Source organism: Salvelinus fontinalis, unplaced genomic scaffold, assembly GCF_029448725.1.
Source record: "Salvelinus fontinalis isolate EN_2023a unplaced genomic scaffold, ASM2944872v1 scaffold_0692, whole genome shotgun sequence".
Classification (NCBI taxonomy): domain Eukaryota; kingdom Metazoa; phylum Chordata; class Actinopteri; order Salmoniformes; family Salmonidae; genus Salvelinus; species Salvelinus fontinalis.
The window spans coordinates 48,575-62,741 of NW_026600901.1; the positions used below are offsets into that span (position 1 = coordinate 48,575).

A 14,167-nucleotide genomic window follows, 5' to 3' on the forward strand; every position below is an offset into this window, starting at 1 on the left:
AATGGGGTGCAACGGAGCAAAATAAATAAATAAATACAGTAGGTAAAGAGGTAGTTGTTTGGGCTAAATTATAGATGGGCTATGTACAGGTGCAGTAATCTATGAGCTGCTCTGACAGCTGGTGCTTAAAGCTAGTGAGGGAGATAAGTGTTTCCAGTTTCAGAGATTTTTGTAGTTCGTTCCAGTCATTGGCAGCAGAGAACTGAAAGGAGAGGCGGCCAAAGGAAGAATTGGTTTTGGGGGTGACCAGAGAGATATACCTGCTGGAGCGCGTGCTACAGGTGGGTGCTGCTATGGTGACCAGCGAGCTGAGATAAGGGGGGACTTTACCTAGCAGGGTCTTGTAGATGACCTGGAGCCAGTGGGTTTGGCGACGAGTATGAAGCGAGGGCCAGCCAACGAGAGTGTACAGGTCGCAGTGGTGGGTAGTATATGGGGCTTTGGTGGCAAAACGGATGGCACTGTGATAGACTGCATCCAATTTATTGAGTAGGGTTTTGGAGGCTATTTTGTAAATGACATCACCGAAGTCGAGGATTGGTAGGATGGTCAGTTTTACAAGGGTATGTTTGGCAGCATGAGTGAAGGATGCTTTGTTGCGGAATAGGAAGCCAATTCTAGATTTAACTTTGGATTGGAGATGTTTGATGTGAGTCTGGAAGGAGAGTTTACAGTCTAACCAGACACCTAGGTATTTGTAGTTGTCCACATATTCTAAGTCAGAGCCGTCCAGAGTAGTGATGTTGGACAGGGCGGGCAGGTGCAGGCAGCGATCGGTTGAAGAGCATGCATTTAGTTTTACTTAAGAGCAGTTGAAGAGTATTTAAGAGCAGTTGGAGACCACGGAAGTAGAGTTGTATGGCATTGAAGCTCGCCTGGAGGGTTGTTAACACAGTGTCAAAAGAAGGGCCAGAAGTATACAGAATAGTGTCGTCTGCGTAGAGGTGGATCAGAGACTCACCAGCAGCAAGAGCGACATCATTGATGTATACAGAGAAAAGAGTCGGCTTGAGAATTGAACCCTGTGGTACCCCCATAGAGACTGCCAGAGGTCCGGACAACAGGCCTTCCAATTTGACACACTGAACTCTGTCTGCGAAGTAGTTGGTGAACCAGGCGAGACAGTCATTTGAGAAACCAAGGCTGTTGAGTCTGCCGATAAGAATACGGTGATTGACAGAGTCGAAAGCCTTGGCCAGGTCGATGAAGACGGCTGCACAGTAATGTCTTTTATCGATGGCGGTTATGATATCGTTTAGTACCTTGAGCGTGGCTGAGGTGCACCCATGACCAGCTCGGAAACTGGATTGCACAGCGGAGAAGGTACGGTGGGATTCGAAATGGTCAGTGATCTGTTTATTAACTTGGCTTTCGAAGACTTTAGAAAGGCAGGGCAGGATGGATATAGGTCTATAACAGTTTGGGTCTAGAGTGTCACCCCCTTTGAAGAGGGGGATGACCGCGGCAGCTTTCCAATCTTTAGGGATCTCGGACGATACGAAAGAGAGGTTGAACAGACTGGTAATAGGGGTTGCAACAATGGCGGCGGATCATTTTAGAAAGAGAGGGTCCAGATTGTCTAGCCCAGCTGATTTGTACGGGTCCAGTTTTTGCAGCTCTTTCAGAACATCTGCTAACTGGATTTGGGTGAAGGAGAAGCTGGGGAGGCTCGGGCAAGTAGCTGCGGGGTGTGCGGAGCTGTTGGCCGGAGTTGGGGTAGCCAGGAAGAAAACATGGCCAGCCGTAGAGAAATGCTTATTGAAATGTTCGATTATCATGGATTTATCGGTGGTGACCGTGTTACCTAGCCTCAATGCAGTGGGCAGCTGGGAGGAGGTGCTCTTGTTCTCCATGGACTTTACAGTGTCCCAAAACTTTTTGGAGTTAGAGCTACACTGTGCAAATTTCTGGTTGAAAAATCTACCAGACACAGTCTGGTACCAATCAACATGACAGCCTTGAGTTGGGGAGGAGTGAGCACTTTGGGGTAGCGGTCAGGTCAGATGAAGTGAGGAAGAACAGATATCACAAAGGTTCTGTCTAGCAACAGAGATGCATTGGCTGTTCAGAGGTGTAGGAGTAGACTCAGCATAGGAGAAAGGATTAAATATCAGTGCTTGTGTGAATATGTTTTTTGTCTAATGCAGCTGTCTTGACCCTCTGGGAAGAATAAACTTGGTTTAAGCTTTCATAGTGTCCGTCGAGTTTTTACTCTGAGAATTAGAACCTAACAGTTGGCACTGCGAGCAGGGTTCACCACGATTTGCAGTCGAACTAGAGATTCTGAATCAGTGAAACAGAAACAAGGTAGGCACAGTTCCTACACCTGTTATCACTAATTCTGACATCTTGGGGAGATGAGAGTCGTACGCTGAACCAATTATAGGGTACGGACCTAGAAAGCCTGAGCTTATTCAGTAGTCCCATTGTAATTATGACCGGTCGTAGTCTTAGGGGGTAAGACCCGGGTGGGGTTGGTTACCTGCTAATACCTGTAACGAGTGGGTGAAAGTCTCAGCCGCAGTGGACATGCGGCAGTAGAGTGGGTGTGGATGGATAAAATGACATGCTTGTGTACTAGGATAAAAAGTTGCCATTCAGGGTTAGAAGAAAAGCATTAAGATACTCGAACGCTGTTGGATTTGGTTGTATTAGCAATAAAGAGAGCAATAAAGAGAGGTTGGTTTTATGCCCTGTTAAGGTGGGGAACCATGACAGATTATGTGGAAATAGGAAGACAAGTGTGAATCATTTTGGTAATGTGTGTTATCAACAACAGTGATATTTGAACAGATTGGAGATGACTATGAATAACAATGAAATCCTTCATACAGTGAGGTTAGGGTAGGTTACCATGCTTGTCCTGAACCACAGCTGTAGACACAGCCTCCTCCAGGTCCTCAGACACTAGCTTGGAGATCCGTTACAGGATGTCTGTCACCCCACTGAGCCCCTATTGCAGGTTAGGGGTCACATCCACTTGAATGTCCTTCATATGACGAACCTCCTACAGAGCAAATTAGGAAAATATGATATATTATGATTTATGTTAGTAACAATACAATATGGGAATTTTATCCCAAAGCTACCTACAGCTAACATATATATTTATGTATGTGATCTATGTAAATAAAGGAATATAACACAGCTGTAAAACTGTGAAGGACTATATGGTGGAGGCCTACCCATTTCCCAGGAGCATTGTAAAAAGTGGATTTGGGTACAGTGTTTATTTCCCCCTAATATCTTTGAAGATTACACCTAAAATAATTAGGCCTACTTCTTTCTACTGCTGAGCTGAGACCATTAGGGTTAAACATTACAGATATAAATGCAATATATGGAGTAGAAAAGATTGCCTGCCCAACATACATTCTACATGGTCTATTTCTATCTGAATGTAACACCTCAATCAAGCATGTTAATTGATCGTTAAGTCATGTTTGTCAGGTAAAAGGTCATTAGTGGCCTATATAAGCCTCATACAGGCCATGTGAAGACATTACCTGTTGATAGCACAGACTATTTTCATGATCATGGGAGGTGTGAGAGAATTGCTGCTCTTTGTGGTGACTGTGGGGGTTGTGAGAGGTTGGTTCACTAATGTTTTATTTGGATTGAAGGGATTTGGTTGGGAAATAATCTCAACTTTATCAGTTGGAGATTAAAATTTGACTGTCTGTTCCCCATTGGTCATCTGCTATTATTAATATATGTAGTTATTTTGTGTCAACTCAACTTCTGTCAACACTTTCTCCTCAGTTTCTTGTTACCCTGTTGGAAAGTCCCAGAAGCAAGAGCAAGTCTCTCTGCAGAGGAGACTTGGAGGTAAGTGTTTCTTTCCACAACCCTTCTAGCTTTGTACTGTGTCTAAGGTGCTGCTGTGTTTGACACTCATTCAACACCATAGAGTAACTCAGTTGTCTAAATAATGTTGTCAAACCCTTTGATTTGGTCACTTTGCTTGTGTCCCTTAACCTACGTTTTTCAGAGCTGTCATCAAATGACGTCTCCATTGTGCATGCCCTGGCCTTGCTCCGATCCATAGGGTCTGACGCTAAACAAGACAGAGAAGGTGTGGCCTGAAACATATACTTTTAAATCTGTGTTGGGTTCATGTTGCTCAACATTCGAATGGCAATTTGGCCTAGACCGTGTAGTACAGCTGTGTTGCTGTAGAATACCCAACTGTTCCTTTTTGTTTTCTCTCTAGAGTATTTTGAGACTAATGAAGTAGAATCCCAAGCTTCTCCAAACCATGGTAGCTCTCCGGCAAATGATGCCCTGTCCTCTGAAGCCGCCTCTGAAGCTGCCACCGGCCCGTCTGACGACGCCGCCTCTGAAGCTGCCACCGGCCCGTCTGACGACGCCGCCTCTGAAGCTGCCACCGGCCCGTCTGACGACGCCGCCTCTGAAGCTGCCACCGGCCCGTCTGACGACGCCGCCTCTGAAGCTGCCACCGGCCCGTCTGACGACGCCGCCTCTGAAGCTGCCACCGGCCCGTCTGACGACGCCGCCTCTGAAGCTGCCACCGGCCCGTCTGACGACGCCGCCTCTGAAGCTGCCACCGGCCCGTCTGACGACGCCGCCTCTGAAGCTGCCACCGGCCCGTCTGACGACGCCGCCTCTGAAGCTGCCACCGGCCCGTCTGACGACGCCGCCTCTGAAGCTGCCACCGGCCCGTCTGACGACGCCGCCTCTGAAGCTGCCACCGGCCCGTCTGACGACGCCGCCTCTGAAGCTGCCACCGGCCCGTCTGACGACGCCGCCTCTGAAGCTGCCACCGGCCCGTCTGACGACGCCGCCTCTGAAGCTGCCACCGGCCCGTCTGACGACGCCGCCTCTGAAGCTGCCACCGGCCCGTCTGACGACGCCGCCTCTGAAGCTGCCACCGGCCCGTCTGACGACGCCGCCTCTGAAGCTGCCACCGGCCCGTCTGACGACGCCGCCTCTGAAGCTGCCACCGGCCCGTCTGACGACGCCGCCTCTGAAGCTGCCACCGGCCCGTCTGACGACGCCGCCTCTGAAGCTGCCACCGGCCCGTCTGACGACGCCGCCTCTGAAGCTGCCACCGGCCCGTCTGACGACGCCGCCTCTGAAGCTGCCACCGGCCCGTCTGACGACGCCGCCTCTGAAGCTGCCACCGGCCCGTCTGACGACGCCGCCTCTGAAGCTGCCACCGGCCCGTCTGACGACGCCGCCTCTGAAGCTGCCACCGGCCCGTCTGACGACGCCGCCTCTGAAGCTGCCACCGGCCCGTCTGACGACGCCGCCTCTGAAGCTGCCACCGGCCCGTCTGACGACGCCGCCTCTGAAGCTGCCACCGGCCCGTCTGACGACGCCGCCTCTGAAGCTGCCACCGGCCCGTCTGACGACGCCGCCTCTGAAGCTGCCACCGGCCCGTCTGACGACGCCGCCTCTGAAGCTGCCACCGGCCCGTCTGACGACGCCGCCTCTGAAGCTGCCACCGGCCCGTCTGACGACGCCGCCTCTGAAGCTGCCACCGGCCCGTCTGACGACGCCGCCTCTGAAGCTGCCACCGGCCCGTCTGACGACGCCGCCTCTGAAGCTGCCACCGGCCCGTCTGACGACGCCGCCTCTGAAGCTGCCACCGGCCCGTCTGACGACGCCGCCTCTGAAGCTGCCACCGGCCCGTCTGACGACGCCGCCTCTGAAGCTGCCACCGGCCCGTCTGACGACGCCGCCTCTGAAGCTGCCACCGGCCCGTCTGACGACGCCGCCTCTGAAGCTGCCACCGGCCCGTCTGACGACGCCGCCTCTGAAGCTGCCACCGGCCCGTCTGACGACGCCGCCTCTGAAGCTGCCACCGGCCCGTCTGACGACGCCGCCTCTGAAGCTGCCACCGGCCCGTCTGACGACGCCGCCTCTGAAGCTGCCACCGGCCCGTCTGACGACGCCGCCTCTGAAGCTGCCACCGGCCCGTCTGACGACGCCGCCTCTGAAGCTGCCACCGGCCCGTCTGACGACGCCGCCTCTGAAGCTGCCACCGGCCCGTCTGACGACGCCGCCTCTGAAGCTGCCACCGGCCCGTCTGACGACGCCGCCTCTGAAGCTGCCACCGGCCCGTCTGACGACGCCGCCTCTGAAGCTGCCACCGGCCCGTCTGACGACGCCGCCTCTGAAGCTGCCACCGGCCCGTCTGACGACGCCGCCTCTGAAGCTGCCACCGGCCCGTCTGACGACGCCGCCTCTGAAGCTGCCACCGGCCCGTCTGACGACGCCGCCTCTGAAGCTGCCACCGGCCCGTCTGACGACGCCGCCTCTGAAGCTGCCACCGGCCCGTCTGACGACGCCGCCTCTGAAGCTGCCACCGGCCCGTCTGACGACGCCGCCTCTGAAGCTGCCACCGGCCCGTCTGACGACGCCGCCTCTGAAGCTGCCACCGGCCCGTCTGACGACGCCGCCTCTGAAGCTGCCACCGGCCCGTCTGACGACGCCGCCTCTGAAGCTGCCACCGGCCCGTCTGACGACGCCGCCTCTGAAGCTGCCACCGGCCCGTCTGACGACGCCGCCTCTGAAGCTGCCACCGGCCCGTCTGACGACGCCGCCTCTGAAGCTGCCACCGGCCCGTCTGACGACGCCGCCTCTGAAGCTGCCACCGGCCCGTCTGACGACGCCGCCTCTGAAGCTGCCACCGGCCCGTCTGACGACGCCGCCTCTGAAGCTGCCACCGGCCCGTCTGACGACGCCGCCTCTGAAGCTGCCACCGGCCCGTCTGACGACGCCGCCTCTGAAGCTGCCACCGGCCCGTCTGACGACGCCGCCTCTGAAGCTGCCACCGGCCCGTCTGACGACGCCGCCTCTGAAGCTGCCACCGGCCCGTCTGACGACGCCGCCTCTGAAGCTGCCACCGGCCCGTCTGACGACGCCGCCTCTGAAGCTGCCACCGGCCCGTCTGACGACGCCACCTCTGAAGCTGCCACCGGCCCGTCTGACGACGCCACCTCTGAAGCTGCCACCGGCCCGTCTGACGACGCCACCTCTGAAGCTGCCACCGGCCCGTCTGACGACGCCACCTCTGAAGCTGCCACCGGCCCGTCTGACGACGCCACCTCTGAAGCTGCCACCGGCCCGTCTGACGACGCTGCCACCGGCCCGTCTGACGACGCCACCTCTGAAGCTGCCACCGGCCCGTCTGACGACGCTGCCACCGGCCCGTCTGACGACGCCACCTCTGAAGCTGCCACCGGCCCGTCTGACGACGCTACCTCTGAAGCTGCCACCGGCCCGTCTGACGACGCTACCTCTGAAGCTGCCACCGGCCCGTCTGACGACGCTACCTCTGAAGCTGCCACCGGCCCGTCTGACGACGCTACCTCTGAAGCTGCCACCGGCCCGTCTGACGACGCTACCTCTGAAGCTGCCACCGGCCCGTCTGACGACGCTACCTCTGAAGCTGCCACCGGCCCGTCTGACGACGCTACCTCTGAAGCTGCCACCGGCCCGTCTGACCATGCCATTGAGCAACTGTTGACATCTGCATCTCAGCCCCCGTTGACCCCAAACATGGATATCTGACGTGGGACATGGTGCTCGGGGTCCATGCAAGATTTCATGGGTACTCTAGTCCAGGTTGTGTGTGTAACTGCTTTTTCTTGTTTTGGCTCAATTAAACGCTAACTGTAATACTTGTGTCCTCAGTATTGTTTTGACGGTTCCTATTTTGACTTGAGGTCTATGACCTGACTGGGGTAATGTCAACATTTATTTTGCATTATAACCATGCTTTGGCATCAGCAATATGTCTACTTTGACCCCTGTGCTTAAATTACCATTTGACTTAAGCTACATTTGGTCAAATTATGCTAGTAGCATCACATGATGTGGAATGGGTTCTAGTTCATTTAAACTTGATGGTTGTGGAACTGAGTGTTTGGGATTTGTACATATGAGGCTGCTAGAATCGGGGTTAATGGTGTCAGTGCTAACTAATATCACGGTTGTCAACTTGCATTTAAATGACTCTGCTGGGTGTCTACTAGTCTTCTCTCGTAACTGACTTGGTTTCCTATTAGTTAATACTTACATGTAAAACCAGCTCTCGTATCATTAGCACATCGTTTTGGCGGTTGGTCTTCATATCCCAGTTCTAATCCAAACTTTCAGGTTAAATTCAGGCTGTCCCTCACGTCTAGATCCAGCAGAGACTGAACCAGGACCTCCATAGCATGGTGGTGGCCGTGGTACGCCTGACTAGATATACAGTGCTAGACCTCTAGACCAGAGTCTTTCAATCGGGAGCCAATTTTTGCTCCCGCACAGCATCAACATCTGAGGTCCCTGCCAAGCGTGGGATTGAGAAACAAACCTGGAGGTTGATTAACTCAAATGGCAAAATAAGGAAATCATCACTGTGTAGAATATGCATGTATTTCACACTAATCAGGAATAGATAGGAATTTGGTGTGAGTCTCTGGACAGTCAACTTCCTGTGGAAAATCAACACCATGCCTGCATCCCAGATAACTACGTAGGGAATAGGGTGCTAACTACTTTTGATCAGGGCCTATAAGGATCTGGTCAAAAGTAGTGTACTAAATAGGGTGCCATTTGTCATATGGAGACCACTACAGGAGCAGGTAGGCTTTACTCACAGCGAGGTGTAGAGGGCTGATGGGAGCTCTGACATCAAAGTCGTTTAGCATGTCTGTCCCTGAGGTTTCAATTAGTTGAGGAAAGACAAGGACAGCCAGTTCAGACTTGTAACATATTTACTTGGAAGGTTAGTCTAGTAGCATGTGAAACATGGTAAATCTGTGACCAGCGCCTGCAGACATACTGGGGTGTTGCATCCATACCTTAAACAAGCAAGTGTGAGAAAGTTACCAACTGGCACTTACATCTAAAGGTGTTTCACTTGCAATCTGGAAAAAGAACATCAAGAGTGACAATGCGTCCACGACAAACATGCAGCCACACCTTAAAACCTACTGTTGGGTTCTGAGAATATGAAATATACTAATTCATGTCACTGAGGGAGAGAGCTTAATGTATAACGTTTACGTTATGTCAGGTTATGTTATTGTTAGCCATCTGGGATCCTCCGGGATTTTTTGTTTATTTCACCTTTATTTAACCAGGTAAGCTAGTTGAGAACAAGTTCTCATTTACAACTGCGACCTGGCCAAGATAAAGCAAAGCAGTGCGACACAAACAACAACACAGAGTTACACATGGAATAAACAAGCGTACAGTCAACACAATAGAAAAAAAGAAGTCTATACAGTGTGTGCAAATGGCGTGAGGATGTAAGGCAATAAATAGGCCATAGTTTCGAAGTAATAAACATTTTGCAGACTAACACTGGAGTGATAGATGAGCAAGTAGTGATACTGGTGTGCAAAAGAGCAGTAAAGTAAATAAAAACAATATGGGGATGAGGTGGGTAGATTGGGGTGGGCTATTTACAGATGAACTATGTATAGCTGCAGTGATCGGTTAGCTGCTCAGATAGCTGATATTTAAAGTTAGTGAGTGAAATGTAAGTCTCCAGCTTCTGCGATTTTTGCAATTCGTTCCAGTCACTGGCAGCAGAGAACTGGAAGGAAAGGCGGCCAAAAGAGGTGTTGGCTTTGGGGATGACCAGTGAGATATACCTGCTGGAGCGCGTGCTACAGGTGGGTGTTGTTATCGTGACCAGTGAGCTGAGATAAGGCGGAGCTTTACCTAGCATAGACTTATAGATGACCTGGAGCCAGTGGGTCTGGCGACGAATATGTAGTGAGGGCCAGCCGACAAGAGCATACAGGTCTTAGTGGTGGGTGGTATAAGGGGCTTTGGTAACAACACGGATGGCACTGTGATAGACTGCATCCAGTTTGCTGAGTAGAGTATTGGAAGCTATTTTGTAGATGACATCGCCAACGTCGAGGATTGGTAGGATAGTCAGTTTTACTAGGGTAAGTTTGGCGGCGTGAGTGGAGGCATTGTTGCGAAATAGAAAGCCGAAACTAGATTTGATTTTGGATTGGAGATGTTTGATTTGAGTTTGGAAGGAGAGTTTACAGTCTAGCCAGACACCTAGGTATTTGTAGTTGTCCACGTATTCTAGGTCAGAACCGTCCAGAGTAGTGATGCTAGTCGGGCGGGCGGGTGCGGGCAGCGAACGGTTGAAAGCATGCATTTGGTTTTACTAGCGTTTAGGAGCAGTTGGAGGCCACGGAAGGAGCGTTGGTGTTTAATGTTTAATTACAGCAGATACCTACCGGTAGCTCAAAAGTGTGAGCCAATTTTGTTGCTGTATTAACTGCATTTAAAGGTTGCGTGTACGTGCTTTTTTTATTTCATGGCGACTAAGTACGGTTTGCTACGACGCACACCCTGAGCGTTCATCATGCGGCTTGAGAAGGCCTGTATGAACAGACTTCCTCACGCTTCATAGAAATTTACCAGTTTCTTCCAATGGTTTATCCCATGTAAATCAGAGTGGGTGGGAAATCCTGGTCAAACTGTTCCTGCCCCAAACCCTAGGTTAGCGGCGCTACAAGCAACTCTGGGAGAGCCTGGACCTGATAGCAACCTGCCAGCTAAGACAGGTTAGCATTGACTTATTTAAACCTGAAAGTTTGGATTGGCACTGGGATATGAAGACACCCCGCCAAAACGATGGGCTAATGATACAAGAGCTGGTTTTATATTTAAGCATTCACTAATAGGAAACCAAGTCAGTTACGAGAGAAGACACCCAGCAGGGTCATTTAAATGCAAGTTGACAACCGTGATATTAGTTAGCACTGACACATTAAACCCGATTCTAGCAGCCTCATATGTACCAACCCCAAACACTCAGTTCCACAACCATCAAGTTTAAATGAACTAGAACCCATTCCACATCATGTGATGCTACTAGCATGATTTGACCAGATGTAGCTTAAGTCAAATGGGGGTCAAAGTAGACATATATTGCTAATGCCAAAGCATGGTTATAATGCAAAATAAATGTTGCAATCACCAGTTACTCATGTCAGGTCAAAGACCTCAACTCAGTAGGAACCGTCAAAACAATACTGAGAACACAATTATTACAGTTAGCGTTTAATTGAGCCAAAACAAGAAATTCCAGTGAAACACAACCAGGACTAGAAAACCCATTAACTCTTGCATGGACCCCGAGCACCATGTCCCACATCAGATATCCATGTTTGTGGTCAACGGGGGCTCAGATGCAGAAGTCAACAGTTACTCAATGGCATGGTCAGACGGGCCAGTGGCAGCTTCAGAGGTAGCGTCGTCAGACGGGCCAGTGGCAGCTTCAGAGGTAGCGTCGTCAGACGGGCCAGTGGCAGCTTCAGAGGTAGCGTCGTCAGACGGGCCAGTGGCAGCTTCAGAGGTAGCGTCGTCAGACGGGCCAGTGGCAGCTTCAGAGGTAGCGTCGTCAGACGGGCCAGTGGCAGCTTCAGAGGTAGCGTCGTCAGACGGGCCAGTGGCAGCTTCAGAGGTAGCGTCGTCAGACGGGCCAGTGGCAGCTTCAGAGGTAGCGTCGTCAGAGGACAGGTTATCATTTGCCGGAGAGCTACCGTGGTTTGGAGAAGCTTGGGATTCTACGTCATTAGTCTCGAAATACTCTAGAGAGAAAACAAAGAAACAGTTGGGTATTCTACAGCAACACAGCTGTTCTACACGTTCTAGGCCAAATTGCCATTCGAATGTTGAGCAACATGAACCCAACACAGATTTAAAAGTATACGTTTCAGGCCGTACCTTCTGTCTTGTTTTGCGTCAGACCCTATGGATCGGAGCAAGGCCAGGGCATGCACAATGGAGACGTCATTTGATGACAGCTCTGAAAAACGTAGGTTAAGGTACACAAGCAAAATGACCAAATCAAAGGGGTTGACAACGTTATTTAGACAACTGAGTTACTCTATGGTGTTGAATGAGTGTCAAACACAGCAGCACCATTGACACAGTACAAAGCTAGAAGGGTAGTGGAAAGAAACACTTACCTCCAAGTCTCCTCTGCAGAGAGACTTGTTCTTGCTTCTGGGACTTTCCAACAGGGTAACAAGAAACTGAGGAGAAAGTGTTGACAGAAGTTGAGTTGACACAAAATAGCTACATATATTATTAGTGGTGAAGAATACAAGATGACCAATGCGGAAGAAACAGAGAGTCAAATTTGAATCTCCAACTTATAAAGTTAGGCATATTTCCCAAACAAATCCATTCAACCCAAATTAGTGAACCAACCTTTGACAACCCCCACAGTCAACACAAAGAGCAGCAATTCTCTCACACCTCCCATGACCATGAAAATAGTCTGTGTTATCAACAGGTAATGTCTTCCCATGGCCTGTATGAGGCTTATATAGGCCACTAATGACTGTTACCTGACAAACATGACTTAACGATCAATTAACATGCTTGATTGAGGTGTTACATTCAGATAGAAATAGACCATGTAGAACGTATGTTGATTCTGGTGGGCAGGTAATCTTTTCTACTCCATATATTGCATTTATATCTGTAATGTTTAACCCTAATGGTCTCAGATCAGCAGTAAAAAGAAGTAGGCCTAATTATTTTAGGTGTAATCTTCAAAGATATTAGGGGGAAATAAACACTGTACCCAAATCCACTTTTTACAATGTTCCTGGGAAATGGGTAGGCCTCCACCATATAGTCCTCACAGTTTTACAGCTGTGTTATATTCCTTTATTTACATAGATCACATACATAAATATATATGTTAGCTGTAGGTAGCTTTGGGATAAAATTCCCATATTGTATTGTTACTAACATAAATCATAATATATCATATTTTCCTCATTTGCTCTGTTGGAGGTTCGTCATATGAAGGACTTTCAAGTGGGTGTGACCCCTAAACTGTAGGAGGGGCTCAGTGGGGTGACAGACATCCTGTAAGGGATCTCCAGCTAGTGTCTGAGGACCTGTAGGAGGCTGTGTCTACAGCTGTGGGGCAGGACAAGCATGGTAACCTAACCTCAATGTATGAAGGATTTTATTGTTAGGAATAGTAACCTCCAATCTTTTAAAATATGTCTCTGTGTCTCTCCACCAATCTCCCTTCTCTTCCCCATCCCCCAACCCACTTCAGTAGGTTCAGCCCAGGATAAGTGCACCATCCTGGCTGTGATCCCCAGTCCAGCTGCTCCATGTAACCTAGCTGGGAAGCAGGACCTCAGCGAATGTATGTGGTTGTTCCTTACTTTAACATAAAACTATCATAGATATTATGTACACCTAATTGTCTTCTCACATGTTCCCTTCGCCCTCCTCCTCAGACCGCTGCACCCTGACCTTTGACCCTTGTACGGCCAACGATCACCTGCTCCTCTCCCAGGAGAACGTACGAGGGCATCCCCAGGAAGGAAAAGGGGAAACGGTGTATGGTGGGAATGAACGATCTTCCCTAGAGCCTCCAGCTGGATGAGCGCCAGCTGAGCACCTGGCACAATGGGTGCCTGTGTAACCGATGTGAAATGGCTAGCTAGGTAGCAGTGGTGCGCGCTAGCAGCCTTTCAGTCGGTGACGTCACTTGCTCTGAAATCTTGAAGTAGTGGTTCCCCTTGCTCTGCAAGGGCCGAGGCTTTTGTTGAGTTATACTGTTATACCTGGAAGCGGTGGATGGCCACTGTCACCACTCCCGCATTAGAATGCTGCTGGACTACGAGGCTGGAAAACTGTCGAACTACAGAGACGGGCAGACACGGCTGCATGCCTCGCCTTCACTCAGGAGCTGTTCCCGACCTGTTGCCACGACGACAACACGAAAGGGGATGACGTGACCTAACCATCTCATATGGGACTATTCTCCGTAACCATATACTTAGATAGACATCGTATCATTGTATCTTTTATTTATTTATTTTATTTAACCTTTATTTAACCAGGTAGGCAAATTGAGAACACGTTCTCATTTACAATTGCGACCTGGCCAAGATAAAGCAAAGCAGTTCGACACATACAACAACACATAGTTACACATGGAGTAAAACAAACATACAGTCAATAATACAGTGAAAAATAAGTCTATATACAATGTGAGCAAGTGAGGTGAGATAAGGGAGGTGAAGGCAAACAAAATATATATATATATAAATAAAAATATAAAAAAGGCCATGGTGGCGAAGTAAATACAATATAGCAAGTAAAGAAACACTGGAATGGTTGGTTTGCAGTAGAA

The 14,167-nt window shown here is 50.4% G+C and overlaps 2 protein-coding genes across 2 annotated transcripts; one reads left to right on the plus strand and one right to left on the minus strand.

Moving 5' to 3' along the window:
* The first annotated feature begins 3,522 nt into the window (after positions 1-3,522).
* On the plus strand, positions 3,523-7,647 carry LOC129847063 (polysialoglycoprotein-like). Its single transcript, XM_055914841.1, has 5 exons — positions 3,523-3,591; positions 3,763-3,828; positions 3,992-4,075; positions 4,214-4,360; positions 6,014-7,647. Exons 1-5 carry the CDS (start codon positions 3,531-3,533, stop codon positions 7,537-7,539), a joined length of 1,884 nt encoding a protein of 627 aa, XP_055770816.1. The 5' UTR covers positions 3,523-3,530; the 3' UTR covers positions 7,540-7,647.
* Positions 7,648-11,422: 3,775 nt separating this feature from the next.
* LOC129847062 (polysialoglycoprotein-like) lies at positions 11,423-12,281 on the minus strand. Its single transcript, XM_055914839.1, has 4 exons — positions 12,211-12,281; positions 11,967-12,032; positions 11,722-11,803; positions 11,423-11,585 (listed from the first exon to the last, which is right to left on the minus strand). Exons 1-4 carry the CDS (start codon positions 12,269-12,271, stop codon positions 11,570-11,572), a joined length of 225 nt encoding a protein of 74 aa, XP_055770814.1. The 5' UTR covers positions 12,272-12,281; the 3' UTR covers positions 11,423-11,569.
* Positions 12,282-14,167: the final 1,886 nt, after the last annotated feature.

Excerpts from the sequence above, each read along its gene's own strand:
- LOC129847062 (XM_055914839.1), bottom strand. The coding sequence starts at position 12,271 with ATGGTCATGGGAGGTGTGAGAGAATTGCTGCTCTTTGTGTTGACTGTG. Across the intron at positions 12,033-12,210 it reads GACTGTGGGGGTTGTCAAAG|TTTCTTGTTACCCTGTTGGA; the intron begins GTTGGTTCACTA and ends CTTTCTCCTCAG. Across the intron at positions 11,804-11,966 it reads TCTGCAGAGGAGACTTGGAG|AGCTGTCATCAAATGACGTC; the intron begins GTAAGTGTTTCT and ends TACGTTTTTCAG.
- LOC129847063 (XM_055914841.1), top strand. The coding sequence starts at position 3,531 with ATGATCATGGGAGGTGTGAGAGAATTGCTGCTCTTTGTGGTGACTGTG. Across the intron at positions 3,829-3,991 it reads TCTGCAGAGGAGACTTGGAG|AGCTGTCATCAAATGACGTC; the intron begins GTAAGTGTTTCT and ends TACGTTTTTCAG. Across the intron at positions 4,361-6,013 it reads TGAAGCTGCCACCGGCCCGT|CGTCTGACGACGCCGCCTCT; the intron begins CTGACGACGCCG and ends CTGCCACCGGCC.